Here is a 26035-nt window from a genome sequence, read left to right as displayed (position 1 = left end):
GAGAGCTTCGAGGCGATGAGACACACGACCGACGACCACGGCTCGCTCTCTTCTCGCAGCTCGAGGGGACTTTCTGCCAGGCCAGAGGTGTCACTGAGCTACGGTGCAGCACCTGCGCGAGGCGATAGAGCTGCCAGGCGATGTGCGAGGTCGATCGCGCCTCCACTCAAGTCGGCTCTGGCCGGCCGGTGACCGCAGCGGACCCTTGCTTCTCTTCCCTCTCCGCCCACTCCACCGCGACAAGATGCCGTTCCTCGACAGCAGCTACAACCTCTCGCTCTACTCGATCCCGGCCACCTATGTCCTCGGCATGGCGACCCACATCTCGGCCGTCCGCCTCGCCGCCAACAGCAGCGAGCTGCCCAACTTCGACAACACGGCACCGCGCCAGTGCCTCGCCCGCATCCAGGCCCTCGCCGACAAGAGCGCAGTGCGTCCTCTTGCCCGTCCGCACTCGTCCCAGCGACCGCGCACTGACCTCGCTCACGCGCTCGCAGGACGCCCGTCAGTACCTTCGCGCCGAGGCCGCCCAGCTCAATATCTTCGAGGGTCTGGGCGTCTACTCCGCCGCCCTCCTCGCTGGCAACTGGGCCCGCCTGCCGATCTCGTTCCTCAACAAGGCGGCGGCCGCCTACGTCGCGCTCCGCGTCGCCTTTGCCGTGCGTCCTTCTCGCTCCCCCTCTCTCTCTACGTCGCGCCTGAGCTGACAACGAGTCCCACTTGCAGGTGCTGTACGTCAAGACGGACCAGGAGAAGTACACGACGCTGCGGTCGGCCACCTGGTTCGCGAGTGCGTCCGGCTCCCGTCCCTCGTCCTCTCGGGCCTCTCTTCCTGCGCCTCTTGCGACACCGAACTGACCATCTCTCTCTCTAAACGTGCGCGCAGGCTCGGGCGTCGTGTTGAGCCTCATCGTCAAGGCGTCGAACCAGATCAACAAGGCGCTGTGGTGAGCGCGCCCGTTGGCCGAGGAGCAGGTTGTTCTCGGACCGCGTCCTCGCCCTCTCATTCTCCCTCGTCGCACATCCTCCCCTCACATATCATAGCTGTATGCATTCGAGCAGTCGGAGTTCGGCGTGCGCGGTTACGAGAGCTGGAGAGAGCGCCTCTGGTCTTCTCGCTCGCTCGAGCACGGCGAAGGTGGATCGACAGATGCGTTACGAGCCCGATCGGCCCTTTCAGCATGTCAGCGCGAGATCAGCCGGCTGCGACACTTTGCCGGGCTCGCTCAAGTGGGGAAAGTGGTGACGGCGTCCGCGCGCTCGAGAGCTTCCCCTCCTCGTCCACACTCGCTCGTCACACGCTCTCTGCAGACGCACAGCACCTCTTGCTAGACTCGCTCGACCCAATACACCGCCTCAGCCAACCCACTAGACCGCCTCGCCCGTCATGGCCACCGCCAACTACTCGCTCCTGTCCATCCCGGCAACGTTCGTGCTCGGCATGGCCGCACACTGGAACGCCATCATCCTCTCGATGACGTCCAAGGACCTGCCCCCGTTCGACAACCGTGCACCGCGCGCCTTCCTCGCGAGCGTCTCGCAGCTCGCCAAGACGAGCGCGGTGCGTCCGCCTCTCTCTCCCCCTCTCCTCCTCGACGTCAGACTGACAAGCTCGTGAGCGCAACAGGACGCTCGTCAGTACCTTCGCGCCGAGGCTGCGCAGACGAATGTGTTTGAGCAACTGGGCCTGTTCGCGGCGGCCGTCCTGTGCGGCAACTGGGCGAGGCTCCCGACCTCGTTCCTCAACAAGGCGACGGGCGCCTACGTCGCTCTGCGCGTCGTCTACTGCGTGCGTCGCTCGGTTCCTCTCGGGGTGCGAGTCGCGGCCGCGGCGGCCGTCGCCGACGTCGTCGCGCCGCGACTCGGGCTCCTCTTGTTCGCGTGCGCGCACTGACGCTCCCTCGTCCCCCTTCTACAGGTTCTCTACATCAAGACGGACCGCGCCAAGTTCACCGGCCTACGGTCGATTGTCTGGCTCGCAAGTGAGTCGCGCTCGTTCCCTCGTCCTCACCCTCTTCGACGTCGTCTCGCCTCGCTCTGGCCCTCTCGACTGACACGAGCGCGTTTCTTCTCCGCAGGCTCGGTCATCGCCCTCAGCCTGTTCGTCAAGTCGTCGACCGCGCTCAACAAGGCGCTGTACTGAGCGAGGTCGGACGAGGTCGCTCGCGAGCGCCGGTCGGACCGCGTTTGTCGTTCTGTCGCGAGCGCAATGTACAAAGCTTTCTTGTCGCGCTCGGCCCGACGGAGCCACGAGTGAGAACAGGCTTGCACGAGAGCTCTCAACTGCAAAGAACGAGGCCGAGAAAGCGAGACGACGACCCGCGTCAGAGCCGGAGCGCGACGACGAAGAGACGAGCCGTGCCCGCCGAATCTCTCGCTCCATCGACTCGCCTGCTGCCAGTCCGAGTGCCACCCCTATCCTCGAGACCCACCCGACCTCGCCCACACGCGCGCACCCGCCCTCGAGGCCCCTCGTCGTCGTCGCGCCTCCCTCGTCAGCGCGACTCGGGCTCGGCTCTCTGCCGCTCGCTCATGGCCAAGGGCGCGCGGCACGACCTCAAGGGCAAAGGCAAGGCCCGCGAGCGCTCGTACGGCAAGGCGCGCGACCGCACGAGGGGGGACAAGCCCCGGGTCCGTCTCGCTCCTCCTCCCTCTCCCCCGCGTTCCCTCCTCAGAGGCTGACCCGCCCGCCCACACAGCTCATCGAGGACCCAGAGCTCGAGGAAAGGGTCCTGTCGAGCCAGCTCAAGGATGCGGGCCTCTACGCGGCCAACATCCTCGGCGGTGCGTCCGGCTCCTTCCCCCCTCCCGCTCCTCGCGTCGACTGACCCCTCTCTTGCCCGCTCGCCCGCCCGCCTGCGCAGATGGCAACTGCCTCTTTCGCGCACTGTCCGACCAGCTGTACGGCTCGCCGAGCATGCACCAGGCCATCCGGACCGAGGTGCGCTCCCTCCCTCCTCCCTCTCCTTCTCCCTCTCGACGTCGAGCTGACCGACCCGTCCGCCCAGATCTGCAACTACCTGGCCAGCCACCCGGACAAGTACCGCCTCTTTGTCGACGAGGACTCGGTCAAGGGCGGCTTCGACGGTCACGTTCGCGAGATGCGCCAGAACGGTGCGCCGCCCTCTCCTCCTTCGGCCCCCTCTCGACCACTCTCGTGTCCCGCCACTGACTGAGCGACGTCGAGCAGGTACGTACGGCACCAACATCGAGCTGTCGGCGTTTGTCGCACGATACCGCCGCCCCGTCAAGGTGTACCAGCCCAACCTCGTCTACGTCCTGCCCGTCGAGGAAAAGGGCCCGTCCACCAGCGCGTCGTCATCCTCGCCACCGCCTCCACCAGCACCGTCACTCGCCCAAGCAGGCGACGGCGACAAGCTGACGCCGAGGGAAAGGCGGCTCAAGGCGCGCCAGGACAAGCTCGGCGCCAAGGGCAAGGGCAAGCAGCGCGACGCGGCGGCGGCAGCGGCGAGCGACAAGGTCGAGGCGGCTTCACGTCCTGCGCCATCTGCGCCCGAGCCGTTCGACGACTCGCCCCTGTGCATCGTGTGCGTCCTCGTCCTCTTTCTCGCGCCGTCGGCCTCTCGATCGAGCTCGTCGACTGACTCGTCGTTCCCGCCCTGCGCCGCAGCTACCACTCGTGGGAGCACTACTCGAGCCTGCGCAACATCAGCGGGCCGCACACTGGGCCTCCTCGTCTGCGCGTCGTGCGTCTCGCGCCCCCTCCTCTGTCGCCTGTCCGAGCCGCACTGACTCTTCGCCTGCGCGCAGGGTCGGGTCAACTCGCCGGCGGTCAACAACGGCGGTGCTGCTGCTTCGAGCGACGCGCGGCAGGACGACGAGTCGGCCGAGCGCGGGCCTGCGCGAGACGTCGACGAGGAGGAGGAGGAGGAGAAGGTCGATGATGAGCGCGACGAGGACACGACGATGGACGAGTCGCAGGACACGGTCGCTCCGCCTCGACGCACGCCTCGTGGCTCGCCGCCGACCGACCACCCGCTCCCGGCCGTCCGCACCGCCCTCGCTCGCGCCCGTCCCTCGGCCGACGGCCCAGCCCCAGCCGAGTCGTCCGGCGTCCTGCCGCAGCCGAGCATCCCCATCTTCCCTCCCTCGGACTCGTCCGCCTCGCCTTCTTCGCCGCCGTCGTCCTCGGCGTCGTCCCCTCCTCCTCCCGCCGGCAGCGCCGACTCGACGACCCGCCCGCCCAAGCACCTCCTCGACCGCTCGCTGTCGCAGCCGCGCTCGTACTCGCCCCTGTCGATCTCGAGCTCCTCGTCCGCCGCGCCTCCGACCACGTCCGACCACGACGACGCCGAGCTCGACGTCAACGACAACGACCGCGCCGGTCCGCGCACGCGCAGCCGGCTCGCGTCGCCGGCGAGCGGCAGCGTGCGCAGTGCCGCGAGCAGCAGCAGCAGCAGTGGGACGTCGACGGGCGTTGCGAGCTCGGCTGCTGTCGCCGAGGACGACGAGGACGCGAGCGAGTCGAGCTCGCGAGCGTCGCCTGCTGCGCCCGCCGCGTCGTCCTCGCCGGCGCCGCCAGTGCCTGCGACGCGCGGCAAAAGTCGCGGCAAGGTGCCACCGCCGCCGAGGGAGCGTCGCGGGCCGACGAGCAGCGAGAAGAAGGAGCTCGCGCGCGTGCGGCGCCTCGAGCGGCGGCGGGCCAAGGGCGGGCTCGGTCGAGCGGGCGACGGCGACGACGAGGGGCGCGTGCTGCGCAGTGGGAGGCGCACGAGCGGGGCGGGCGGGCAGCGGCAGGTGTCGCAGCAGCAGGCGGACGCTGGGCTCGGCAAGGTGCGCGAGCTGTTCATCTGAGGCTCGCCGCAGGCCCTTCCCCCCTGTCTCTCACTCTCCCTCTCCCTCTCCCTCGTTCCCTTAGTCGTCCTGTCCGTGTCCTCCCTTATCGTCGTACCTCCTCGCACCCCACCCTCGTTCCCCGTCGTCCCTTCCGTTCCCTCCTGCACCCCCTCTCGCTCACGCCCCCCTCGCCCTGTTCACGACCGCTCGTTCTTCTCTCGCAATGTCTTCCCTGCAATCTGTCACGTGTCTTCTCTCTCTCTCTAATTCTTGGCCTCGTTCCTGTCGCAGCGAGCCGAGAGGACAGGAATGGCTCGAGAGAACCTTGTCGGCTTTCAACTCGAGCGAGGAACGGTAACTCTCGACGATGCTCGCTCGCTTGGCCAGACTCGAGACTCTCGAGAGGGCGAAGCGCGACAGCAACGATGCAGAAGTTCATTGTAGGACAACGAGGACGAGCAAAGGAAGAATCCGGCTCAGCGAGCTTTACTGCTCGACTGGCGCCCGACTGTAGTCCCTCCTCCGGCCGCCCTGCCGCCCCAAAGACAAGGTGAACCGGCTGATGGGGCGCAATGCGGCGCCTGGAGCGAGGTGCGGCGTGGCGAGGGCCGGAGGGAGAGGTGGTCGGGACCGAGGCGGCGTTGCTGAACTGCACGATCATCGGTCGCCCAGCTTGAGTCGGCCGGCTCACGAGAGGATGTTGCTGAGTGGGGCTGACAGGTCGCTGGCGGCGCCGAGAGGGTGTAGGAGGGGGATGAGCGGCAGACTGATGAGGACGGAGGGAGGCGTGGAAAAGGGGGGTGACGGCACCGTGGGGTGCATGGGCGGGGGTATGGGCAGAAAAGTGCGGTAGTGAGGCTGTACTGCTGCCTCTGGCGTGTATAGTTGGTGTGGGCGAGGGCGGCGAGGTCGAGAGTCGGCGGGGCGAGATGGGCGACGAGGTCGAGGTCGCGGGGCGGCGCGGGCGGTGGAGCGGGTGCGGCGATACGGAGCCCAGCAGGTTGAAGGTGCCCGCAGCCGAGGCAGCAGGTCGGCACAGCTGTGTCGCAGCGAGAGGTCGCTGACTCGTGGTCGAGCGAAGCGATCAACTCTTTATCGGCTCTCTCTCACCATCGCCCGGCTCAAGCTGCACACGGCCAGTCCTGTACCGCTTTACGAGCTCCAGTGCACCCGTCCGCCTCACTACAGCGACCCCCAACCCGCCCCCTCACCTCGCCGGCCTCGACAGACAGCACCGCCTCCCATGAACGGCCACACCGACCCGCTCCCGCTCGACAGCCGCGCCTTCCTCGTCCTCCACGCGTCCGTCACCGGTACCGCCATCGACACGGCCGAGCGCATCGGCCGCAGGGGCAGGCGCGAGGGCTGGAACGTCACCGTCAAGAGCGTCGCCCAGTTCAATCAGGTCCGTCCCCCCCTCTCGCGCTCCCAAGCGACGCACGCGACCTGACCCTTCGACGACGACGACACAGGCAGAGCTCCTCGAACACGGCCTCGTCGTCTTTGTCGTCCCGACCACGGGCAACGGCGCAGCACCGCCCCAGTTCCTCCCGCTGTGGACCGCCCTCCTCCACCCAGCCCTCCCGCCCGACTTTCTCGAGGACCTGCGGTGCGTTCCTCCTCGTGCGGCGACAGCGGCCCGGGCCCAGAACTGACCCGCCCTCGTTCGCCGTGCGCAGGTACGCCGTGTTCGGGCTGGGCGACTCGAGCTACGGCAAGTACAACTGGGTCGGCAAGAAGCTCTCGCGACGCCTCGACTCGCTCGGCGCACACGCCGTCGTCGAGCGAGGCGAGGGCGACGACCAGAACGAGTGGGGGTGCGTCCCCGTCTCCTTGCCCTCGTCAGCGCGACCTGACCCTCGAGCACGTCCACAGCGTCGAGTCGACCTTTCCCGACTGGCTCGACCGCTTCTTCACCGCCATCGACCCGCTCTTTGCCCCGCCACCGGGATTCACCAAGCTCCCTCTCACGGCAACCCCTCCTCCCCGAGCCCGCCTCGACAAGGTCGCCTCGCCCTCCTCGTCCACGGCCACGCCGCCAACCGCCGACTCGGCGCCTCTCCTGTGGACCGACGACGCACGGTGGGCGCGACTTGTGCGCAACGACCGTGTGACGCGCGAGGACTGGTACCAGGACGTGCGCGAGGTCGAGCTCGAGGTCGAGGGAGTCGAGCCGAGTGAGCGCAACCGCCTGTGCGTCCCGCTCTTCCTCTACCCTGCAAGTCATGGCGTCGACTGACGACTTCGAGCCGCAGGTACACCGCAGGAGACGTGCTCGAGATCCGGCCGCAGAACTCGCCGGCCGAGGTCGAGCGGTTCCTCACCTCGGCTGGGTGGACCGACTTGGCCGACGACGTCGTCCTCGTCTCGCCCACCGATCCTGGTCCGTCCCTTACCTTCTCTCTTATCCGGCGCGGCACGTCCTGAACCCACCTCGCCCGGCCCGCAGCCCAGCCCCTACCTCCTCACCTCCCGACCCCGTTCCGCACCTCCTTGCGCTCGCTCCTCACGCACGAGCTCGACATCTCGTGCGTCCCACGCCTGTCGTTCTTCGAGTGGCTCGCCGCGTTCAGCGAGGGCGACATGGAGGAGAAGCTGAGGTGGTTCTGCGAGCCGGCGGGCCAGGTGCGCACGCTCCCCCTTCTTCTCTATCTTCCACCTCTCTCGCAGCCTGACTGACCTCTGCGACGACGCACAGGACGACCTCATCGACTACACGCTGCGCCCTCGACGCACCATCAACGAGGTCATGTACGAGTTTCGGGCGGCCAAAGTCCCGCCCGAGTACGTGTTCGACCTCTTGCCGCCAATCCGGCCGCGAGGGTTCTCGATCTCGTCCTCGCCTGCGGTGCGTCCCAGCCCCCTCTCTTTCTTTCTCCCGTGTATCTGAGGAAGAGCGGGACTGACGAGCGGAGCGAGCGCAGAGCCACGACGGCAAGGTCGACCTCCTCGTCGCCGTCGTGCAGTACAAGACGATCCTGTCGGTGCCGCGTCAAGGCCTTACAACGACCTACCTCTCGAATTTACTCGTTGGTGCGTCCCCTCCTCTTCTTCCTCTCGTCGAGCCTGTCCCTCGACCGGCCTCGCCCTGACCCTTGGCCCTCGCGTCCTCGCAGGTTCGCGCCTCCCGATCCGGTTCGACCCGTCGGGCCAGCTCAAGCTCCCAGCCGGCACGCCGCCGCTCATCATGGTCGGCCCGGGTACGGGCGTCGCGCCGTTCAGGGCGCTCATGGAGGAGCGCGTGCGGGCCGGCGCGAGGGGTGCGTCCCTCTCTCCCCCTCTCCCCCTCTCCCGTCTTTTCGTGCAGCTATGGCCGGTCCCTGACGCTCGACGCGTCGCAGAGAACCTCTTGTTCTTCGGCTGCAGGTCTGAGACGGCCGACTGCTACTTCCGCTCGTACTGGGACGACCTCGTCGAGCGGGGTTGGCTCACGCTCAGCGTTGCGCCGTCCCGAGACCAGGTGCGTCCCCTCGTTTCCTTCCCTCTCTCTCTCTCTCTCTCTTCGACCTCGAGGCCGAGAGGGACGGGCTGACATTGCGCCGCGCATGCAGGACGACAAGGTGTACGTGCAGCACAAGATTCCCGAGCACGCGGCCCGAGTGTGGGACTATGTGCAACGCGGCGGGCACCTCTACCTCTGCGGGTGCGTCCTGCTCCTCTTTCTCTGTGCGTCCCTCTGCACGTGCGGGGCCCTGACTCGTCTCGTGCGCCTCCCTCGCGTCCCTCGCGCAGCTCGTCGACGCAGATGCCCAAGGCGGTCAGGAAGGCCGTCCTCACCGTGTTCCGGGACCAAGGCGGGCTCGATGACGAGGGTGCCGAGCGGGCGTGGGACACGATGGAGCGCGAGGGGAGGCTGGTCGAGGAGACTTGGGGGTAGACGGAGGAGGAGGAGGAGAGGAGGAGGAGGCCGGCAACGAGCACTACACTTGTCCTCGACGGCGCTATACTGGCTTGTATCTACCAGAGAGTTGGTCGGGCGCAAGCTTGAGCCAGCGCATCGCGAGGTGAGGCGGCTGTGCGACGAGTCGAGGTGGCGGTCGTCGCTCGTCGTCCACTCGCCAGCCCCCTCGCCATGCCGCGCTGATGGGCTCTCCAGCCGCATCCGACTACGGGTCAGAGCTCGATTACGCCCACGCCGACCTCGAGGCGCAGCTCCAGGCCGCAGAGCGTCCGCCATCGCCGTCATCAGCCCCAAGAGTTGAGCGAGCCTCTCTCGTCCACATCGCCCTCGAAGAGCCGCACGGCGAGGTCCAGTTGGCTCAACAGCATGGTGTCCTACCTGTCGAGGACGCGCTGCTCGTCCAGGCGCAGGCGCGGGAGAGCTTGTGGTCCGTCCCTCCTCCTCCCCCGCCCGCCCTCCACCGAGCCTCGCTGACCCGCCCTCTCGACGCCCGCAGGGACCGCTTCCGCAAGTCGCGAGGGTGGGGCGCACTGAGCGTGTCGGACCTCACCGGGCCCTCGTGGTGCGAGTGGCAGCACTCGTACCGGCTCCTCACCAAGCCGCACCTCCCGCCGCTCGCCCGCCCGGCCACCATCACGACCCCGGCCGGCGCCACCATCGCCGTCGACACGGCGCGCACCGTGCGGCGCGAGGGCGTCCTCGACCGTGGCAGGGCCGTGCACGCCAAGATCGAGCGCGAGGTCATGGGCCCCGTCGAGGAGGTCAAGGTCGACGTGCAGGGCAAGGAGGAGTGGTGGGCCCTGCGCATCCTCAACACGGCGGCATGCCTCGAGACGCTTCTCGAGACGGGACGAGTTGTGCGTCGGCCTCTCTCTCTCCTTCCCCTTACCCGTCGAACTCACGCAGGACCGCCCACGCAGCGCGAGGTCCCTGTCGTCGGCTGGGTCGGCGAGTTCCTCGTCTTCGGTGTCTGCGACGAGATCGAGCGGCGCGAGATCCCGCCACCGCCCTCCCCTCCTGCGCCGACCAAGCGCGACCTCGTCGACCCGTCAACCGCTCCACGACCTTCGACGCCAACGACGCCCAAGAAGGACCAGCAGTCGACGCTCAAGCACTTCTTCGCGCCTGTCGAGTCGCCGTCGAGACGCGCCAAGGCCAAGGAGTGCCAGGACGGTGTCGTCGACCTCACGAGCGAGGAGGGCGAGGTCGATCCGCCGGCGGGACCGAGATGGCGCTTTGTCCTGAGCGACACCAAGACTCGGTGCGTCCCTCTTCTCTTTCTCTCTCTATCCTGCCACGTCATACTGACCCTCCCTTTGCGCACAGGTTCAACCGCTCGATCCCGCCCGAGGCCGAGTCGCGCGCAGCCCGACTGCAGCTCATGCTGTACCGCCGCCTCCTCCTCTCCTTCCTCCCTCCCTCACCCTCATCCTCGTCCTCATCGAGTCCGCCACCCTTCTCCTGGGCCCGCCTCTACGCCCACCACGCCCTCGACCCCTCGAAACCCTTGTCGCCCGCCTTCCTCGCGTCGATCGCGCCCCTCGTCGTCGGCACCCCCACTTTCGCCGGCGCGGCGTCGCTCGACGACTTTGTCGCCGTCCTCGGCCGGTACGGCGAGCTGCTCGGCGGCCCCGGGTGGCTCGCCGACGAGATGGACATCTCGTACCGGTTGCGCGGGGACGACGAGGGCGAGCGAGGCGGCGGGACGAGGAAGAAGTGGAAGGGGCGACGAGGCGCCAAGAAGCGCGAGAGGGAGGGCGGCGGCGAAAGCGGGAGCAAACGCAGGGAGGAGGAGGTGGTCGTCGTCGAGCAGGATTTGGGGCGGGCGGCGAGGGAGGCGGACGAGGAGGAGGACTTGCGGCGGGCGATCGAGCTCAGCCTGCAGGACGTCGGCGGCTCTCCCTCGGTCGAGGACGAGACGCCGGGCGGGACCGTCGGCGACGCGCGGCCGCCAGACGATGGCGCCGTCGCCGACGAGGCCGACGGTGGCGACTCGCAACTCGACGACTCGCAACAACCCTTTCTCGCCAACCCATCCCTTCCTCTTCCTCTCCCAACACCTCGCACATCTTCCTCCCTCGGCGCCGACAGCGCCGACGAAGCCTCGACGTCGCCGTTGTTCGGCCTCGCCGACGCGTTCGCGCTCCCGCTCAACTCGCAGGCCGACCCGCCCGCCGCGCCGGCCCCGGCAGGGCGGTACAACCTTCGGCGCCGTCCCGCTACGGCGCCGTCGTCCACGTTGGCGCCCGAGCCCACGAGCGAGGCTGCGCCGCCCTTGCCCGCCGCGCTCGGACCTCTTCCGCCCTCGCCACCTCCTGCCGCTTCTCCTACCCGGCGTCCCGCACCTGCACCCGAGCCCGAGCCCGAGCCACTCGACCCGTCTTTCATCGGCACGACCACCTTTCGCAACTCGCCCGTCGAGCTCAAGGCATGGCTCGCAAGCGTCCTCTCGTACTGGCGCAGCGAGCGAGTCCCGATCGGCGTCTCGCCGAGCGAGACCAACCGGTGCCGGACGTGCGAGTTTGAGGACGGGTGCGAGTGGAGGGCCGAAAAGGCGAGGGAGGCGGCCGACAAGGCGAGGCGGAGGAGGGAGGAGAAGGAGGCGAGCAGGACGAGGAGCGGGGTGTGAGCGCGAGGGGTGTGTCGCTCTCTCTGTTCGGCTTGTTGTCGTATCGATGTCACGCTCTCGCCCGCAACTGAGAGAGCGAGAGAAAGCGAGTAAAGTGCACAACGACAAAGCGAACGACGACCGCGAAAGCTAGACCCAGAGACCGCTCCTCCTCGCCTACTCGGCGTCCTCGTCCTCGTCCTCGACGTCCGGGTTCTCCTTCCTCCACGCCCTGACGACGCTCTTGAGCATGCTCGCCTTTTTGCCCTTGTCGCACGCGCCGAACTCGCGGTAGAACCGCTGCACGCCGTCGGCGCCGCCGTACCCGGCCGTCGCGATCGCGTCGACGACCGACACGCCTTCGGGCAGGCCCGCGGCGACAAAGGCGTCGCCCTTCGAGTCGGGACCGGGCTGCGACTCGAGCTTGGGCTTCTTGAGCGCCGGACGAGCCTGCGAGGCGTCGCGCTGCGTCGCCGAGGGCCGGCCGCTCGAGCGACTGAGCGGGTCCCACGCGGGCACGTCGTCGTGCTCCGTCTTGGAGCGCTTCTTGACCGGCTTGGCCTTGTGCGACGACGATGATGGCGGTGGCGCCGACAGGCGAGGACGAGGCGGACCCGCCGTGACCGCCTTGGCGCGAGCGGCCTGGCCCTGGATGGCGGCGTGCCCGCGCAGCAGCTCGATGTTGGACCCGCCGATGACGTCGTCCGACTCGGCCGTCCTGACGCCGGACAGGATGCGCGAGATCATGGCCTGCTCGCGCAGGCTGCGCTCGTGGCGCGCGAGCTCCTCGGGCGACATCTCTGCGAGGGGGACAACGGAAGGGAGGGAGAGAGTCAAGCAGTCAGTCACTGAAAGATGCGACGGGAGGGAGAAGATACGGTAGGGGAACGAGGAAGGGAAGAAGGTCGGACGCACGGTTGGTCGGGTCCGCCTTCTTGCTGTAGCCCGTGACCTCGGCGACCACTTCTTCTGCGTCGGGCTCGTCGAGGTCGGCGACCTTGCCGTCGTCCGTCTCGAAGATGCTCGAGTTGCGCAGGGCGTACTCGAGTTCGGCGAGGTTGGCGCGCTCGATCGACTTCTCGGTGAGCGAGAAGTTCTCCGACAGCGAGAAGATGTTCTTGACGCCCCACAGGTCGCCGTGTTGCGTCTTGCCCTCGCCCTGCACGCCCGTGTAGAGACGGCGTTCCGATGAGGCGTCGTCTGCACGAGGGGCAACCGGATTAGTGACTGACCGTCGGCGAGGGAGATGGCGAAGGAGGACACGCACAGCTCGTCTTGGCCATCGAGCGCTTGTACTGCTGGCGGTTGTAGATGAGCTCCTCGAGCCTGCGGGGAGCGAGCGAGTCAGTCGCGTCGGCGAGGGTGGAAGGAGAGAGAGAGAGAGACAGAGAGAGAGAGAGAGAGAGAGAGAGAGAGAGAGAGAGAGAGAGAGAGAGAGAGAGAGAGAGAGAGAGAGAGAGAGGACGCACGTTCCCGCACCGATGAGCCGAAACACGTCGACCCGGCGCGTCTGACCAAAGCGGTAGGCGCGGTCCATAGCTTGCAGGTCGTGCGACGGGTTCCAGTTCGGGTCGAAGATGACGACCTGCACGAAAGGGAAAGAGTCAGTCCGTGGACGACGAGTGCGGGCGAGGGGGACGCACTCGGTTGGCGGCGGTCAGGTTGAGGCCGACACCGCCGGCTCGGGTCGAGATGAGGAAGCAGAAGATGCCGCCTGCTGGGTCGTTGAACTCGTCGACGAGCGGCATGCCTGGACGCAGAGGAAAAGAGAGTCAATTCTCGTCGCGACAATGCCCGAGACGACTTGAGGGAGGGGACGCACGCTCGTCTTGAGGGGTGCTGCCGTCGAGCGTGAGGTACTTGTAGTGCGTCGTCTCCATGAGGGACGACAGGAGGTCGAGGATCTTGAGCGACATCGAGAAGATGAGGACCTTGTGGCCCTCGTGGTGCCAGAGCTCGAGGAGCTCGCACAGGATCTGCGCGAGAGGGCGTCAGGGACTCGCGCTCGTCGTCGAGAAACAAAGAGAGAGAGAAAGGTGGGCACACCTTCCACTTGCCGCAGAGGTCGGGGTCGAGCGCGGCCTGCGGGCCGGGCTTGCGGTCCTGCCAGTCGTCCGGGAAGGCGGTCTGCATCCAGCTGACGGCTTGCTCGTAGCGCTCGGGCTCCTTGCGCTTGTCCTCGCGGTCTGCGAGGCGAGGGACGGGCTCGGGTCAGTCGGTGAACGAGGTGAGGAAGGAGGTCCGAGCGGGCTCACTCGGGTACATGAGGGCGAGGTGGTTGCTGACGCCCTGGAACAGCGAGATGTACTTGAAGATGAGCTGCAGGACGAGGCGAAGAGAAAGTCAGTACGGGCCGAGACAGATCAGGGATCGTGGACGCACCTTGGTCCACTCCTGCTCGCAGCAGCTCCCCCGCCGGTACGGCAGACCCGTCTCGTCTCGCTCGCCGCACGGACACGGGTCGTCGGCCGTGAGCATGATCTGGACGTCCTCGAGCTGGAGGAGGCGGCGGTAGACGCGCTGCTGTAGGGCCGTGAGCGGGCACAGGACGACGTTGTCGGTCTTGGGCGGCAACTGGAGCTGGACGTTGCGGTCGTCCTTGGTCCTGCGCGCCGGACATGCCGAGTCAGTACATGCGAGGTATAGAGAGGGAGAGGAGAGATGAGAGCGCACCTGCGGATCCAGAAGTTGGGGAGGAGCGAGGTGACGAGGGCCATGGCCCGCTTGCGGCCGAGCGCGAGCTCGTCCTCGGTGGCGTCGGCGGTTTGCGCGAACTTGAGCGGACGACTGACGAGGTCATCCCTGTGTGACCGAGGCGTGAGCGGTCTCGCGCCTCGAGGGCGGGACAGAGGGGGAAGGAGAGAAAGGAGGAGGGGACGCACCATTGGCGATGGGTGCCGACACGACCAGGAGCGGCCCAGTTCAAGACGCACCAGAACTCCTCGAGCTTGTTCTGCATCGCCGTGCCCGTCAGGCCGTAGCGAAGGCGCGACGGGAACTGGTTCATCGCCTGCGTCGTGGCCGACTTGCGGTTCTTGACCCGGTGCGCCTCGTCGACGATGACGACGGTAAAGTCGCGGGACGTGAACTCGCCGATCTGGTTGCGGACGGCCTCGAAGCCGGCGACGACTGGGAGGACGAGTTGAGGCGCACGTGAGCAGTGCTCGAGCCGGATGGTCGAGGAGGAAGAGGACGAGGGACGCACCGACGTCGAGAACGCCCCGGTCAAACTTGTGCAGCATCTCGTTCTTCTTCTCCTTGGAGCCCATGAAGATGCCGACGTCGAAGTAACCCCACTGCGCGCAGGACGACGCTAGGTCAGTCACGCGATCGGGAGAGAGGTCCGAGAGCGAGAGAGCGACGACGGACCGTCTTGAACTCGCGCTCCCAGTTGTGGACGACGCTCATGGGGCACACGATGAGGCAGGTTGGGCCGAGGTCGGACGGCTTGTCGATCGGGTCGTCGTCGGCGCGCCCGTACACGACCTTCTTGCGGCGCTCGTCGTCGTACTTCTTGATGCCCTGCTTGTCCATGATCGCCGACAGGAACGCGATGACCTGGATCGTCTTACCGAGACCCTGTGAGCGGCGTGTCAGTCAGGTCCCGGTAAAGTGCGGAATGGGAGAGGACGAGCCGGACGCACCATGTCGTCGCCGAGGATGCCGCCGAGGCCCTTCTTGAACTGCGAGTAGAGGAACTCGGCGCCCTCGCGCTGGTACTGACGGAGGAAGCGGTTGAGCGGCGCCGGGATCTGCGTCTTGTCGCTCGGGTCCTGCGACAGGAGGTGGGCGCCCATGTTCTTCTGCTGCGAGCTCTCGAGCATGAACTTGGGGCGACCTTTGCGAACGGGCTGTGGCCAGGTGACAGGCTGCAGGGCCGTCGAGGAGCGTTAGTGAGGCTTTCGAGAGAGGAAGAGGAAGGGCGCGAGGGGAAGAGAGACGAGACGCACCTTCGTGCCCTTGCCGACGTCCCACATGAGCGGCGCCTCGTCGTCGTCGTCGTCGCCGTCCACCTGCATCGCGCGCTCGTCGTCCTCGTCCTCGTCCTCGTCCTCGTAATTGGCCTGGCCGTCCCGCTCCGCCTCCTCCTTCTTCATCCTCCTCGCGGCGATCTCGCTCTGCATCGCCTTCCTCCGGTCCTCCTTCTTGCGCACCTCGTCGCGCACCGCCTTCTCCCTCGCGGCCGCCGCGACACCTCGAAGCATCGCGTCGTCGACGAACTCGACGTCGCTGTCGTCAGGATCGACGGGCAGGCCAAAGTCGACCGGCTCGTCCTTGACCTCGAGCTTGACGCCGTGCGACGACCGCCGCTGCGACTGCGCGCGCGAGCACGAGAACAAGCTCGACTGCGACTCGCCCTTGACGTCGGCGCGACGTTGCGAAGCGGGCCCGAGCGTCTGCGACGAGCCGACGAGCGCATGCGTGTGCGCGGCAAAATGCGGCGCGAGGGCCGCGCTCGGCGTCTTGACGTCGTCGTCGACCTCGCCGGCGCCGTCCGACTCGGTGTCGGGCTCGGCGCCGCTGTCGTCGACCTCGAACGGGAGGGCAGAGGTAGACGCGACGGGTCCTGGTCGGGCACGAGCGGCGGCGGAGCCGTCGAGGGCGGGACGCGACGAGAAGGAGCCGATGGCGGGCTTGACGTCGAGGTGAACGGACGTTGTCGGGTCGGCAGGCTCGTCGTCGTCGTCGGCCGTGTCGGGCTCGGGCTCGTCGTCGGTGAGCTGCGGGCGCGAAGCAAGGTCAGCTCATCGGGCTGAGGAACAAAGTCGGCGAACAAGGGGACGCACAAGGATAACCGGCTTGACGTCTTCTGGGCTCTCGCGCTTGACGGTCGACACCTGCGCCGAGCGCTTGACCGGCGTCACGACGGGCTTGACGTCCTCGTCCATGTCGTCGTACTCGAGCTTGACCTCCTTGCTCTTGCCCTTGCCCTTGTGCGGCGGCGGCGAGTCGGTCTCGACCCTCGATCTTGCGTGCGGCGGCGGCTCGCGACGAGGGCGGATGACGACGCTGTCGTTGAGGTCGCCCATGCCGGGCGATGACCAGTCGGTGTCCGGGTCGGTGAGGTTCTCGATGTGCAGATCTTGGCGGCGCTCCTCGTCCGAGTTGGCGACACGTGACGAGCTGGCGCCGACTTGAATCTCGACGTCTGCGAGAGGAAGCGGGGGAACGCGGAAGGGTGGCCGAGTCAGTGACGGCGACGGCGAGAACGCGGGACGCCGGCTCGACTCACTGAGCATTCGGACTAGCGGGTTGTACTTGAGCTCGAGCTGCTTGCGCCGCGCCGACATGACGTTCGGGTTCTTGCGGTCGAACCACCGGCGCGCGAGGTGCTTCTTGACCTCGTCGGGGTCGTCCGAGAGCTCGCCGCCGCCCTTGACGGTGTTGACGACTGACGCAGGGAGCAAGAGTTAGTCTTGTGGACACTGAGAGGGAGAGAAGGAGGGAGAGAGGAGGCGTACGGTCTTCTGCAGCGCCGTCGTCGCTCGAGTCGGCGCCCTGGACCTCGATCCCGTCCCGCTCTTGCACCGCCCGGCGCTTGTCGCTGCGGCGACGGGTCGGCCTCGACACCGGGACGATGTCGGCGCTCGAGTCGCTGGCGCTGCTGCCGCGGCGGGGCCTGCCCTTGCCCGCCGACCTGCGACGCTCGGCGGCGACGTTGTCGATGACGGCGGCGACGTCGTCCTTGACGGGCGCCCTGGCGCTGCCGGCGCTCTTCTTCTTCTTGAGCGCCGCCTTGAGCTCGGCCGGGAGCTCCTCGCCCTTGTCCTTGTGCTTCTTGACGGCGCGGCGCAGGCGAGCCTGCTCGTCCTTGGCGACCCGCGCCCGCTTCTCGAGGTCGGCCGCCTCGCGCATGTCGTCGCCAAAATCCGACTCGTCGGACGACCCTGCTCGCGCCCTGCGGGGCTTGTCGTTGGCCGAGGACGAGGACGACGGGTCCGAGTCGGTGCTGGGCGAGTCGACGAGCTTGCGCATGGCGCTCGAGGTGGACAGGCGCGGCTTGACCTTGGCCTTGCTGTTGCTCTTGGTGCGAGTGGTAGTGCTGCTGGCGGTGCTCGTTCTGGTTGTCGTGGTGGAGGAGGACCGGAAGGCCATAATGACGGGCGCGCGAGGTGGGTGCGGGTGGAGAGAGGACTGGGGGGCTGCGCGCACAGCGCTAGGCGCGCAAGGAGTGCTGGCGATAGCGTGCTCTCTGGTGCAGGTGCAAGTGAGAGGTTCTGGTCGAGAGCAGAAGCGAGCGAGCCCCGCTCTCCTCGACGAGTTGACATCGACGGCGACGCCGGCTGTGGAACTAATCGGCTGCGCTCTCGACGGCGAACGGGTGCTCGAGGTTCGGCTCTCTTGACCAGCACAGGCAGAGAGCCTGCCCGTTCCACAAAGATCTCTCGTGCAGCCCGACTCGCTCCTCTCCTCCCGAACGGCGCACGGAAGAGAGGAAGGAGGAACGGCATGCTACAGTTGCGTTGCGCGAGGCAGAACGATTTGGAAAGGGAGAGAGAGAGCGAGGGGTAATCAAGGTCAAAGAGGGAGAAGGCACATGCAGGGGGATCGTCAAGAGCGGGAGCGGTCGTGCGAGGCGAAGGGGAGAAGGGGGCGCGGGTAGTGTCTGTGGGTGCGTCTAGCGCAGCGGAAGGTCGTCTAGGGACAAAGGGAGGGAGGGGAAGGATGCGGGCGGGAGCGAGTGACCGACTCACCGGCGCGCAGGACCGGCGCCAGGAGGGAGGCCCATGCCCGGGAGCCGCGACGGCGCGCCGCCCTGCGGCAGGTGCTCGCTGCTCTCCATCGGCTGCAGCGGCGAGTACTGCGTCGGGCCGCCGCGAGGGGCCGGGACCGGGTACGCGAGCGTTTCCTGGAACGCGCCCGGCGACTGCGACTGCGGCGGCGAGGCGTACCGCGGCGCACCGGCGCCAGGCGGGTACATGACGCCGCCGCCGAGGCTGCGACCCGAGTCGATGCTGCGGCGCGGTGCGTGCTGCGGCTGCGGCTGCCACTCGCCGCCGCCCATGGCCGGGCTACCGCCGAACGAGCCGGCCGTGTGCTGCCGCTGCGGGACGGCGCGCCCGCCGGCTGCGGGTGCAGGCGGACCGGCGACGTACTGCATCATCTCGACGCTTTGACGACGAGACGGCGTGCCGTACTCGCCGTAGACGCCCTGGCCGCCGACGCTGCCGAAGCTCGCCGTGCTCAAGTTGGCGCGGTGGCCGGCGCGAGGCGAGCCGTACGACGGCGGGTACGCCGCACCCGCCGCTGCGCCGATGAGGTGCTCGGTCGAGGCGTTGGCCGATGAGTACAGCGCGTCGCCGCCGGGCGTGACGGCGCCGCCGTCGAACGTCGGCATGCGCTGCAGCTCGAACGGGAGCTCCTCGGGCGTGCCCGGGTTGAACGGCGTCGTCGAGCGGCTCGCGCCCGTCTTGAGGTACTCGGCGCGCCGCGCCGAGAAGTAGTCGTCGTCGCCGGCGCCGCCAAAGGCGCTCGAGCCGGCGACGCTGCCCGGCCCGCGGCGGTGATGACCGAGTGCGGCGGCGGTCGTCACGGTCGCCTCGTCCTCGTCGCGTTGACGCAGGTAGGCGCCACGGTCGACCTCGAGGTTGTGCGCGTCGATCATGGCGAACGTGAGGCCGCCCGCCGTGTGTTGGTCGACCGTCTGGCCCTCGAGCTTGGCCTCGCCCTGGCCGATGCGGCCGTTGTAGCTGTGGGGCACAGGCAGCACGTCAATCGGTGGCCGCTTGGCGAGAGAGGGAGTGAAAGAGGGACGCACATGGTCGGCAGGAGGTGCTGTACGCTCTTGTGGAGCATGGGCGTGAACAGCGGCTCGCTCAGGGCGTCATGGCCGAAGCGCTTGCCGAGGCGGTTCTTGCGCGCGTCGGCGTGGTGCATGTGGACCTCGGCCATCTCGGCGTCCGACGGGATGTACCACCGGAACTTGTCCTTGAACTTGCGGTCGAGCAGGATCTTGTACAGCGGGACCGAGATGGCCGGTGGCGCACTGTTGGACGGGGCACGTGGGTCAGGTTCGTCGCCCAGGTCTCACGTCGACAACAGAGGGAGGGAGAAGGGGGCGTACAGGGCGATGGCGTAGTACCAGTTGGTCTGCAAGCCCATCGAGGCCGCCATGAAGAGGTGCATGAGGATCTGCGGCAACGACGCGACGAGGTCCTCGAGTCAGTGACGGCGTCGAGGCGGGAAAACTAAGAGAAAGAGAGGGAGAAAGAGGGAGAGGACGCACGAGGCTCATCAAGACGCGGTTGATGGCGACGTTCCACAGCCGGCCGCCCGTCTCGCTCCTCGGGACGGCGACGTACATGAGGTTGTACTTGCCGACCCAGTAGCTGATGGCGAACGCGATCATGCCAAACAGGGCGACGAGAGGCGCCAAGGGCGCGTACACGAGCGCGACGACGACGAGGAGGAGCGAGTTCGAGTAGTAGACCGGGAAGTCGAAGAAGGGCGGCTTGGTCGCCTCGCGGATCTCGCGCGGCGTGCGGCCGAACAGGTGCTTCTTGGACCACACGAGGAAGAGCGAGATGACCTGGGCGAGGTCGAAGCACGCCGAGGCACCTCGGAGAGGGAACACGGTGAGCCAGTCTGCGGGCGTGCGGCACGACCAAGGTCAGGACGAGGTCCGAGGCAGGGAGGGTAGAGGAAGTAGGACACACAGTTGCTCTGGTACATGTACGTGCTCTGGAGCTGGTCGGGGATCGTGCTCAGGTACTTGAGGATCTCGCTCGTCGACTTGTTGCCCTGGACCTCGAGAACGACCTTCGAGACTGCGGTCGAGGCGACGACCCTCGTCAGGAATGACGCCATCGAGATGGAGGATAAGGGAGAGCAGAGCACGCACTGATCTGGACGACGACGCCGAGGAGCGAGAAGATGATGAACTGGGTGATGAACAGGAAGGCCGAGTAGCGCGCCGTGACGATGCGGTCCGACTGCGAGTGCGTCGTCGCACCCTGCAGCGAGGCGATCCACCTGCGGCGAGGAGAGCGATCGTGAGTCGGCGAATCTCGGGGAGGAAGCGGAAAGGCCGAGAGGGACGCACCGGATGATCATGGGCAGGATCATCTGCAGCACGAGGGTCAAGACGGGCGGTACCACACCTGCGAGGGGCCGTTGGCGAGGTCAGGAATCGAGGTGAGAGGGACGATTGAGGTGCGGCGGACAGCAGACTCACCGATGAACGCCGAGAACAACCACGGGTAGTTGTTGATCCAGCGGTCGATGAAGCCGACGTAGGCCGACCTGCGTGCGTGGTCCAGGTCTAGTCAGTGAATCGGTCGGAGAGAGAGGCGAGTAAGAGAGAGGGGACGCACAGCGCGGCCAGGTTGGCGAGGAGCGACACCGCGACGAGCGGGATGATGTAGAAGCCGCACAGGAGGATGAGGAGGATGCTGCCGAAGAACTTGTTCTTGCCGCGCGCCGCGTTCGACATGTTGAGGTTCTGCCAGATGAGGTCGCTCGGCTGCGGCGCGAGCTCGAACTGGGCGTTGTGGCGGCGCTTGCCGAGGAGCGTCTTGGCGACGATGTGGGCGTAAGGGACCGATTCCTGCGGCGGACGAGGTGCGTGAGTACGTGCGGCATCGACAGCTGACGACGACGAGGTCGGTCGCGGACGCACAAAGGACGCGAAGCCGTAGTTCTCGGCCTTGCGCTCGTGGATCTGGTGACGAGCGAGCTCGACGCGCTCCTCGAGGCGCTTGATCTTCTCGGTGAGGTAGTCTGCGCGTACGAGGTATGTCAGGAGCCGTCCTCGGACCTGCGAGAGGGGCACCCGGGCGAGAGCGAGGACGGACCGATGGCGTCGACCTTCTGGCCGCCGAGCCCCATCCACCCGCCGATGCGCTTGGTCGGCCGCGCGCCGATCTTGTTCGGGTTCTTGAAGTAGGTCGTCAGGACGTGCTCGAGCTCGGCGACCGTCTCGTTGTGCTTCTCGATGAGGGCCGGCAGGGCGCCGACGCGACGACCGATGTGGACGGCCGTGGTCGGGTAGGGGATGTTGAGGGACGCGAGGAGGCCCTGCAAGGCGGCGTCCGTCTGGAACTGCTTGTTGACCTGCGTGATCTGCAGGGCGGGACGAGAGAGAGGTCAGGGCGGGCCCGCTCGGCGGGGCTGCCGGTCCGAGCCTAGGTCGGGAAGGTTCGGGGACGAGAGGGACGCACCATGAGCGAACGAGCGTAGAGCATGTCCTGGTAGGCCGGCGAGCGGAACCACTGCCACCGAAGACGAACGATGGCCTGCATGCGCGGCAAGGTGTCAGGGACGTGCTCGGTGACGAGGGCGACGACCTTTGCGAACGGCGGGACGCACCGCATAATTGACCCAGACGAAGTAGAAGACGACGAGCGTGAGCACGTAGGTGGCGACGACGTGTGCCCTGCGTTTGCCGAGAGGGAGGAGAAGCCGTCAGGTCGGGCGAAAAAGGAGGTTGACAGGCGAGAGGGGACGGACCAGAGCCAGTTCTTGCCGACCTTGCTGAGCGTGAGCATGAGGAGGTAGTTCCTGTCGCCCGAGTCGACGTACTTGAGGTTGTAGGTAACGTCGATCGGGATGAGGATGGCGCAGGTGAGGCCGGCGATGACGAGGAACACTGCGGCGGCGGCGGCGGGCGAGGCAGGGTGGTGAGCTCCGGACGCCGTGCTCCTCCCGAGGACGAGTAGAGGGAGACGCACTGTAGGTGCACATGCGGAGGAAGCGCAGGTACGTGACCGAGTCGAGGCCAATCGTCGAGAGCATCTCCTGCTCGGTCGTGCGGAACACGGGGTTGACCCAGTCGAACAGGCCCTTGCCGATCTTGGGCGGCCGCTTCTCGTCCGACGCGTACTTGACCTTGGGCTGGTACACGACCGAGTTGTTGGGGCGCAGGACCGAGAAGGCGCACAGGGCGGCGAGGCCGACGCCGACCATCAAGGCCAACTGGATGCCGACAGCGCCGGGCGCAACACTCGAGATCTTGTCATTGTACGACTCGAACAGGTTCTGCGCGGCCTCGCCTGCGTCGGACATGGTGGGCGCGAGCGAGTCGAGGACGGGTCGTGGTCGAGGTCGGGGTCGGGGTCGTCAGAGGGAGGTTGCGGACAAGGCGTGTCGAAGGGACGGTGCAGTGGATGCGACAGGTCTGTTTCCGTCGATGCACGAGGGGGGCGGGGAGGATGTGGGTCAGCGGTCCGTCCCTCGACGAGCCTCGAAGGTTGATGAGGGCGGGGGCCGGTCCCGAGACGAGCTCTGGGGCCAGCTGCGTGCCGCATGCCGCTCTGCCCACCCTGCACGAGTGCACGCACGCTGCCGAGAGCTCCCGCACGCCCGCCGCCGACCCAGATCGTCACGCCCGGGTCCAGGACAGCTCGTCGAACACGACGAGGAAAGGGAGCGAGGACGCACAAGAGAGCTGGGCTGCCGGTGGGGCTGTGTGGGTAGAGGCGAGGTGCACGTGTCAAGGCTGTTGAGCCTGCAGCGCGGTGTGCTGAGCGAGGGAGAGTTGGCGCGTCGAGGAGAACGAGGGGAGGAGGAAGACGAGGCGGAGTTCCTCGAGGCTGAGCTGCGGCGAGGCGAGGGCAGTGGTCAGGGCTGTACTCTGCTGTAGGCTGCTGCACGCCCAAGACCAGGCCACACTCACTCGAAGCTGTGCCGGTGAGAGCGAGGCTGGCACGCCCGCTCACTTCGTCGAGCCGCTGCGAGGCACGTCTGACGCCAAAGACCACGAGGAAAGACTCACGCTAACGCAAGGGATCTGCACTCTCTCCCTGGCTCTCGTGTACGAGCTCGTCGAGAAGCAGAACGCAGCGGAAAGGCGCCTCGGGAAGATTGTGCGCAACTCGCTCTCGTCGTTGCAGCGCCGCCGACCGACCCTCCTCGTCGTCGACCTCGTCCTCGACCCCGTCGATCGTCTCCCCGCACACCCTCTTTTCTCCCTCGCCTCCCGCGCGCACCGCCCACGTCTCAGAACCCGCCGTGCATGACCCTCCCGCCGACGACCGTCGCGCGCACCTTCATGCCGCGCAGCTTGGCCTCCCACTCGTCCCTGCCCGGCGCACCTTCGTCGGGGGCGTCGAGCGGGTCGCCGTCGACGACGATAAAGTCGGCGTGCGCGCCGACTGCGAGGACGCCGACGCGGTTCTCGGAGAAGGCGGCGTAGGCGGCCGAGGTCGTAAAGCCGCGCAGGGCCTCGAGCGGGGTGAGGCGCTCGGCAGGATACCTGTAACGACACGAGTGCGGCAGGTCAGGGCGAGTCGACGGCGAGGCCCGGGAGAGAGAGAGAGTGCGAGGCGGACGCACCATCCTCCCCGACCATGAGGCGAGTCCCCCTCGCGGCCCTCGTCTGCCCACTTGCGGGTCGTCGCCGCGTACAGACCGAGGAACGGGTTGACCTTCTCGACAGGAAAGTCGGACCCGAGAGCGAATGGCGCGCCGGCACTGCAGCGACCGCCAAAGGCGAGAGGGGAAGAGGTTGGTCAGGGACGGGCTGCTGGGCTCGATGCACGTCTGCGGTCGTCGAGAGGGCGAGAGAAAGAGGAAAGAGAGAAGGTCGACGCACCTGAGCAACGACCGCCAGGCGTACGCGCCCTTGATGCGCTCCGAGCCGAGACGCTCCTCGGCGTAGGCCATGTCGCTCGTCGCTGCGGCCAAGGGACTCGAGCGTCAGGGAACGTTTCTCGAGGTCATGGGAGACGTCCGAGGAGGGGTAGAGCGGCCGGGGACACGCACCGTGAGTCGGCTGGAACGAGGCGATGAGCCCGAGGCGGCCCATGCGCTTGATGTCGTCCTGCGTCTGGCTCGCTTGCTGCTCGTCAGGGTCGACATTCCTCGGCCCGATGCTCGAGTCCGAAAGCCCGAGCGAGAGAGAAAGGAGGGCGCACCAGGATCTGCGCGTGCTCGACCCGGAGCCGAACCTCCTTTTGCGTCCTCCTCAGCTCCTCGTCCTGGTCCGGGTCGCGCCCGTCGGCGAGCGTGAGGTTGCGCAAAGCGCGCTCGTAGATGTCGAGCACGACCGTGTTGGCGCGGTCGCCGATGCCGTGCGAGTTGACCTGGAAGCCCTGCTCGCGCGGGATCCGGCGAGTGAGGCGGGGAGGAGAGGGCAGGACAGAGGTGAACCGTTAGTGGCGCGCAGAGACGGAGGGGGGGAATAAGGGACGCACCTTGGCGATCCACTGCGCGCGTTGGGGGAAACTGAGTCAGGGCCGCGCCGAGATGAGGACGGAAGAAGGGGGAGCGTCGCCGACGCACCTTGGCGATGAGCGGCTCGAGCTCGTCCTCCTCGGTGATCATGAAGCCCTTCTTGTCCGGCGCATCTGTGGTACGAGGCGATGAGCCGTCAGTACCGGCGCAGGCTGGCGCCTGGCGAACTCTCAGACAGGCGCGAGCCGCGTCGACACGAGCGACGACGCCGACAGAGCGAGGACGCGCCTGAATACGGCTCGTGCATCGCCGCACCCCAGCTGCCCAACGCTCCATCCGAAAAGATCTTGGCCGCTCTGCGCGCAAAGAGCGAGATCAGCGCTTCCTCGAGGAGAGACAGGGAAGGAGAAATAGAGGAACGAGAGGACGCACCGTACGGTGAACCGGTCGCCCTCGTAGCGCTCGATGCCGTCGTCGTCGCCGCACCACGCGTTGGTCGGCTCGCACCCGACGAAGCCGTAAAGACGGATCGGCAGCCGGCCTTGCTCGTCAAGGGCGCGCAGGAAGCGCACGTCGGCGGGCGACAGCGCCGCGTCGTGGACCGAGGTGAGGCCGTGCTCGAGCATCGAGAGGGCGGTGGAGCGAAGAAAGGACATGCGCGAGGCGTCGGTCCAGGGAGGAATGACGGCGGCTAGAGGGGGCGACAGAGAAGGTCAGGGACGAAAAGTCTGGGAGGACTCGGCGAAGGAGGCAGACGCACCGATGAAGCTCATCGCATTGTCGAGAAAGATGCCGCTCGGTCGGCCGTCGGCGCCTCGAACGATCTCGCCGCCGGGAAGGTCGGTCGGGAGGTCGGACGGCAACAGGGCGAGGACGGCCGGCGAGACCCACAGGCCGTGCACGTCGACTATCGCAGGGACGAGATCAGTACGCCATCATGACGAACAGAGAACCAAGAGGACGCACTGCGCTTGAGGTAGATCGGCCGGCCTCGCAGGCGAGGGTCGCGCTCGAGGTCGTCCTGCGCGAGGCTCAAAGGTCAGTGGGACGGCGGGAAACAGACACTGCGGCCCAGGGACGTACAGCAGTCGGAAAGGCGCCGTCGGTGTCGGAGAAGCGCGTCTGGTCCCAGCCGAGGCCGAGGATGAACCGGCTCTTGTCCTTTTCGAGGCCCGGGTCGGCGGCGACAAAGCGGGCGATCCGCTCGACGACATCTGCGACGACGATACGACTTCAGTGGGAGGCGAGAGAGGATCGTCGGCCAGATAGACGCACCTGAGACGGAAGAAGCGCCGACGAGGTCGACCGCGCTCGCAGACTCGCCCTGCTGAAGGACGTGCGCGTGGGCGTCGATCCTGCGGGGTGACGAGCGCGAGTCAGCTCGACTCGAGGGATTCGCTGATGGCGAGAGAAGGGACGCACAGTCCTGGGAGGAGCGTCTCGCCCTTCTTGAGGAAGTAGATGCGCAGGCCGCCTCCTCGCCCGACCCCCTTGCCGGCCATCTCGACGTCGCCCCAGTCGCGCCTGACCTCGTCCAAAGTGCCCGTCCCGACGACCGTGCCCGCCTTAACGACGACGCACTGCGTGCGCAAGTGAGCGCCGCCTCGCGACTCGTC

The 26035-nt window shown here is 67.4% G+C and overlaps 8 protein-coding genes across 9 annotated transcripts; 5 read left to right on the top strand and 3 right to left on the bottom strand.

The window, feature by feature from the left end:
* Nucleotides 1-244: 244 nt before the first annotated feature.
* RHOBADRAFT_47330 (uncharacterized protein) lies at nt 245-951 on the top strand (the record flags this gene model as incomplete). The annotated part of the gene is made up of 4 exons (XM_018414965.1): nt 245-430; nt 498-659; nt 727-790; nt 887-951. The coding sequence occupies 4 exons, from the start codon at nt 245-247 to the stop codon at nt 949-951; spliced, it is 477 nt and encodes a 158-aa protein (XP_018267929.1).
* Nucleotides 952-1293: 342 nt separating this feature from the next.
* On the top strand, nt 1294-2234 carry RHOBADRAFT_67004 (uncharacterized protein). Its single transcript, XM_018419147.1, has 4 exons — nt 1294-1561; nt 1628-1789; nt 1919-1982; nt 2079-2234. The coding sequence occupies exons 1-4, from the start codon at nt 1388-1390 to the stop codon at nt 2141-2143; spliced, it is 465 nt and encodes a 154-aa protein (XP_018267928.1). The 5' UTR covers nt 1294-1387; the 3' UTR covers nt 2144-2234.
* Nucleotides 2235-2480: 246 nt separating this feature from the next.
* RHOBADRAFT_56264 (uncharacterized protein) lies at nt 2481-5059 on the top strand. The gene is made up of 7 exons (XM_018418270.1): nt 2481-2631; nt 2700-2784; nt 2865-2941; nt 3009-3114; nt 3191-3548; nt 3632-3707; nt 3772-5059. The coding sequence occupies exons 1-7, from the start codon at nt 2533-2535 to the stop codon at nt 4813-4815; spliced, it is 1845 nt and encodes a 614-aa protein (XP_018267927.1). The 5' UTR covers nt 2481-2532; the 3' UTR covers nt 4816-5059.
* A 981-nt stretch (nt 5060-6040) lies between these two features.
* RHOBADRAFT_56263 (uncharacterized protein) lies at nt 6041-8674 on the top strand (the record flags this gene model as incomplete). Its single annotated transcript, XM_018418269.1, has 12 exons — nt 6041-6202; nt 6270-6406; nt 6477-6614; nt 6673-6990; nt 7053-7180; nt 7247-7422; nt 7496-7645; nt 7722-7830; nt 7914-8057; nt 8139-8257; nt 8349-8440; nt 8530-8674. 12 exons carry the CDS (start codon nt 6041-6043, stop codon nt 8672-8674), a joined length of 1818 nt encoding a protein of 605 aa, XP_018267926.1.
* A 206-nt stretch (nt 8675-8880) lies between these two features.
* RHOBADRAFT_56262 (uncharacterized protein) lies at nt 8881-11386 on the top strand (the record flags this gene model as incomplete). Its single annotated transcript, XM_018418268.1, has 4 exons — nt 8881-9125; nt 9195-9555; nt 9619-9959; nt 10025-11386. 4 exons carry the CDS (start codon nt 8881-8883, stop codon nt 11325-11327), a joined length of 2250 nt encoding a protein of 749 aa, XP_018267925.1. The 3' UTR covers nt 11328-11386.
* RHOBADRAFT_56261 (uncharacterized protein) lies at nt 11373-17402 on the bottom strand (the record flags this gene model as incomplete). The annotated part of the gene is made up of 18 exons (XM_018418267.1): nt 11373-12106; nt 12222-12506; nt 12574-12632; nt 12776-12891; nt 12950-13056; nt 13129-13282; nt 13353-13492; nt 13562-13625; nt 13689-13911; nt 13980-14108; nt 14189-14435; nt 14512-14602; nt 14676-14885; nt 14951-15175; nt 15257-16027; nt 16094-16455; nt 16540-16698; nt 16769-17402. The coding sequence occupies 18 exons, from the start codon at nt 17400-17402 to the stop codon at nt 11484-11486; spliced, it is 4599 nt and encodes a 1532-aa protein (XP_018267924.1). The 3' UTR covers nt 11373-11483.
* A 337-nt stretch (nt 17403-17739) lies between these two features.
* RHOBADRAFT_56260 (uncharacterized protein) lies at nt 17740-22936 on the bottom strand. 2 transcript variants are annotated; one of them, XM_018418265.1, is made up of 17 exons: nt 22921-22936; nt 22686-22842; nt 21977-22422; nt 21756-21894; nt 21615-21681; nt 21467-21541; nt 21101-21368; nt 20926-21026; nt 20621-20853; nt 20482-20549; nt 20350-20407; nt 20149-20279; nt 19964-20074; nt 19534-19892; nt 19372-19439; nt 19066-19293; nt 17740-18997 (listed from the first exon to the last, which is right to left on the bottom strand). In XM_018418265.1, exons 3-17 carry the CDS (start codon nt 22308-22310, stop codon nt 17998-18000), a joined length of 3240 nt encoding a protein of 1079 aa, XP_018267922.1. In that variant the 5' UTR covers nt 22311-22422; nt 22686-22842; nt 22921-22936; the 3' UTR covers nt 17740-17997. The 2 variants fall into 2 exon arrangements, with proteins under 2 accessions (XP_018267922.1, XP_018267923.1); XM_018418266.1 differs by lacking the exons at nt 19066-19293; nt 19372-19439; nt 19534-19892; ... (11 more) ...; nt 22686-22842; nt 22921-22936 and having other exon boundaries at nt 17740-18610.
* Nucleotides 22937-23106: 170 nt separating this feature from the next.
* On the bottom strand, nt 23107-26027 carry RHOBADRAFT_67002 (uncharacterized protein). Its single transcript, XM_018419146.1, has 14 exons — nt 25842-26027; nt 25695-25774; nt 25503-25633; nt 25386-25440; nt 25180-25326; nt 24852-25110; nt 24708-24775; nt 24528-24592; nt 24440-24451; nt 24161-24337; nt 24009-24072; nt 23839-23920; nt 23580-23717; nt 23107-23499 (listed from the first exon to the last, which is right to left on the bottom strand). The coding sequence occupies exons 1-14, from the start codon at nt 25919-25921 to the stop codon at nt 23244-23246; spliced, it is 1614 nt and encodes a 537-aa protein (XP_018267921.1). The 5' UTR covers nt 25922-26027; the 3' UTR covers nt 23107-23243.
* Nucleotides 26028-26035: the final 8 nt, after the last annotated feature.

This window comes from Rhodotorula graminis (assembly GCF_001329695.1).
Source record: "Rhodotorula graminis WP1 unplaced genomic scaffold RHOBAscaffold_18, whole genome shotgun sequence".
NCBI classification, from domain to species: domain Eukaryota; kingdom Fungi; phylum Basidiomycota; class Microbotryomycetes; order Sporidiobolales; family Sporidiobolaceae; genus Rhodotorula; species Rhodotorula graminis.
The sequence above is the reverse complement of the archived record's forward strand: the minus strand, read 5'-3'. Positions and strand labels throughout refer to the sequence as shown.

What these genes read in the sequence shown, in the direction of transcription:
- RHOBADRAFT_67004 (XM_018419147.1), top strand. Translation starts at nt 1,388, where the DNA reads ATGGCCACCGCCAACTACTCGCTCCTGTCCATCCCGGCAACGTTCGTG. An exon ending in AGCTCGCCAAGACGAGCGCG is followed by an intron (nt 1,562 to 1,627) that starts GTGCGTCCGCCT and finishes TGAGCGCAACAG; the next exon opens with GACGCTCGTCAGTACCTTCG. An exon ending in GTCGATTGTCTGGCTCGCAA is followed by an intron (nt 1,983 to 2,078) that starts GTGAGTCGCGCT and finishes TCTTCTCCGCAG; the next exon opens with GCTCGGTCATCGCCCTCAGC.
- RHOBADRAFT_56264 (XM_018418270.1), top strand. Translation starts at nt 2,533, where the DNA reads ATGGCCAAGGGCGCGCGGCACGACCTCAAGGGCAAAGGCAAGGCCCGC. An exon ending in CGCGGCCAACATCCTCGGCG is followed by an intron (nt 2,785 to 2,864) that starts GTGCGTCCGGCT and finishes CCGCCTGCGCAG; the next exon opens with ATGGCAACTGCCTCTTTCGC. An exon ending in GGCCTCCTCGTCTGCGCGTC is followed by an intron (nt 3,708 to 3,771) that starts GTGCGTCTCGCG and finishes GCCTGCGCGCAG; the next exon opens with GGTCGGGTCAACTCGCCGGC.
- RHOBADRAFT_56260 (XM_018418265.1), bottom strand. Translation starts at nt 22,310, where the DNA reads ATGTCCGACGCAGGCGAGGCCGCGCAGAACCTGTTCGAGTCGTACAAT. An exon ending in CCTCCGCATGTGCACCTACA is followed by an intron (nt 21,895 to 21,976) that starts GTGCGTCTCCCT and finishes CCGCCGCCGCAG; the next exon opens with TGTTCCTCGTCATCGCCGGC. An exon ending in GTACATGTACCAGAGCAACT is followed by an intron (nt 19,893 to 19,963) that starts GTGTGTCCTACT and finishes GCACGCCCGCAG; the next exon opens with ACTGGCTCACCGTGTTCCCT.
- RHOBADRAFT_67002 (XM_018419146.1), bottom strand. Translation starts at nt 25,921, where the DNA reads ATGGCCGGCAAGGGGGTCGGGCGAGGAGGCGGCCTGCGCATCTACTTC. An exon ending in GGCGACCGGTTCACCGTACG is followed by an intron (nt 24,776 to 24,851) that starts GTGCGTCCTCTC and finishes CTTTGCGCGCAG; the next exon opens with AGCGGCCAAGATCTTTTCGG. An exon ending in CCTCATGGTCGGGGAGGATG is followed by an intron (nt 23,500 to 23,579) that starts GTGCGTCCGCCT and finishes GTGTCGTTACAG; the next exon opens with GTATCCTGCCGAGCGCCTCA.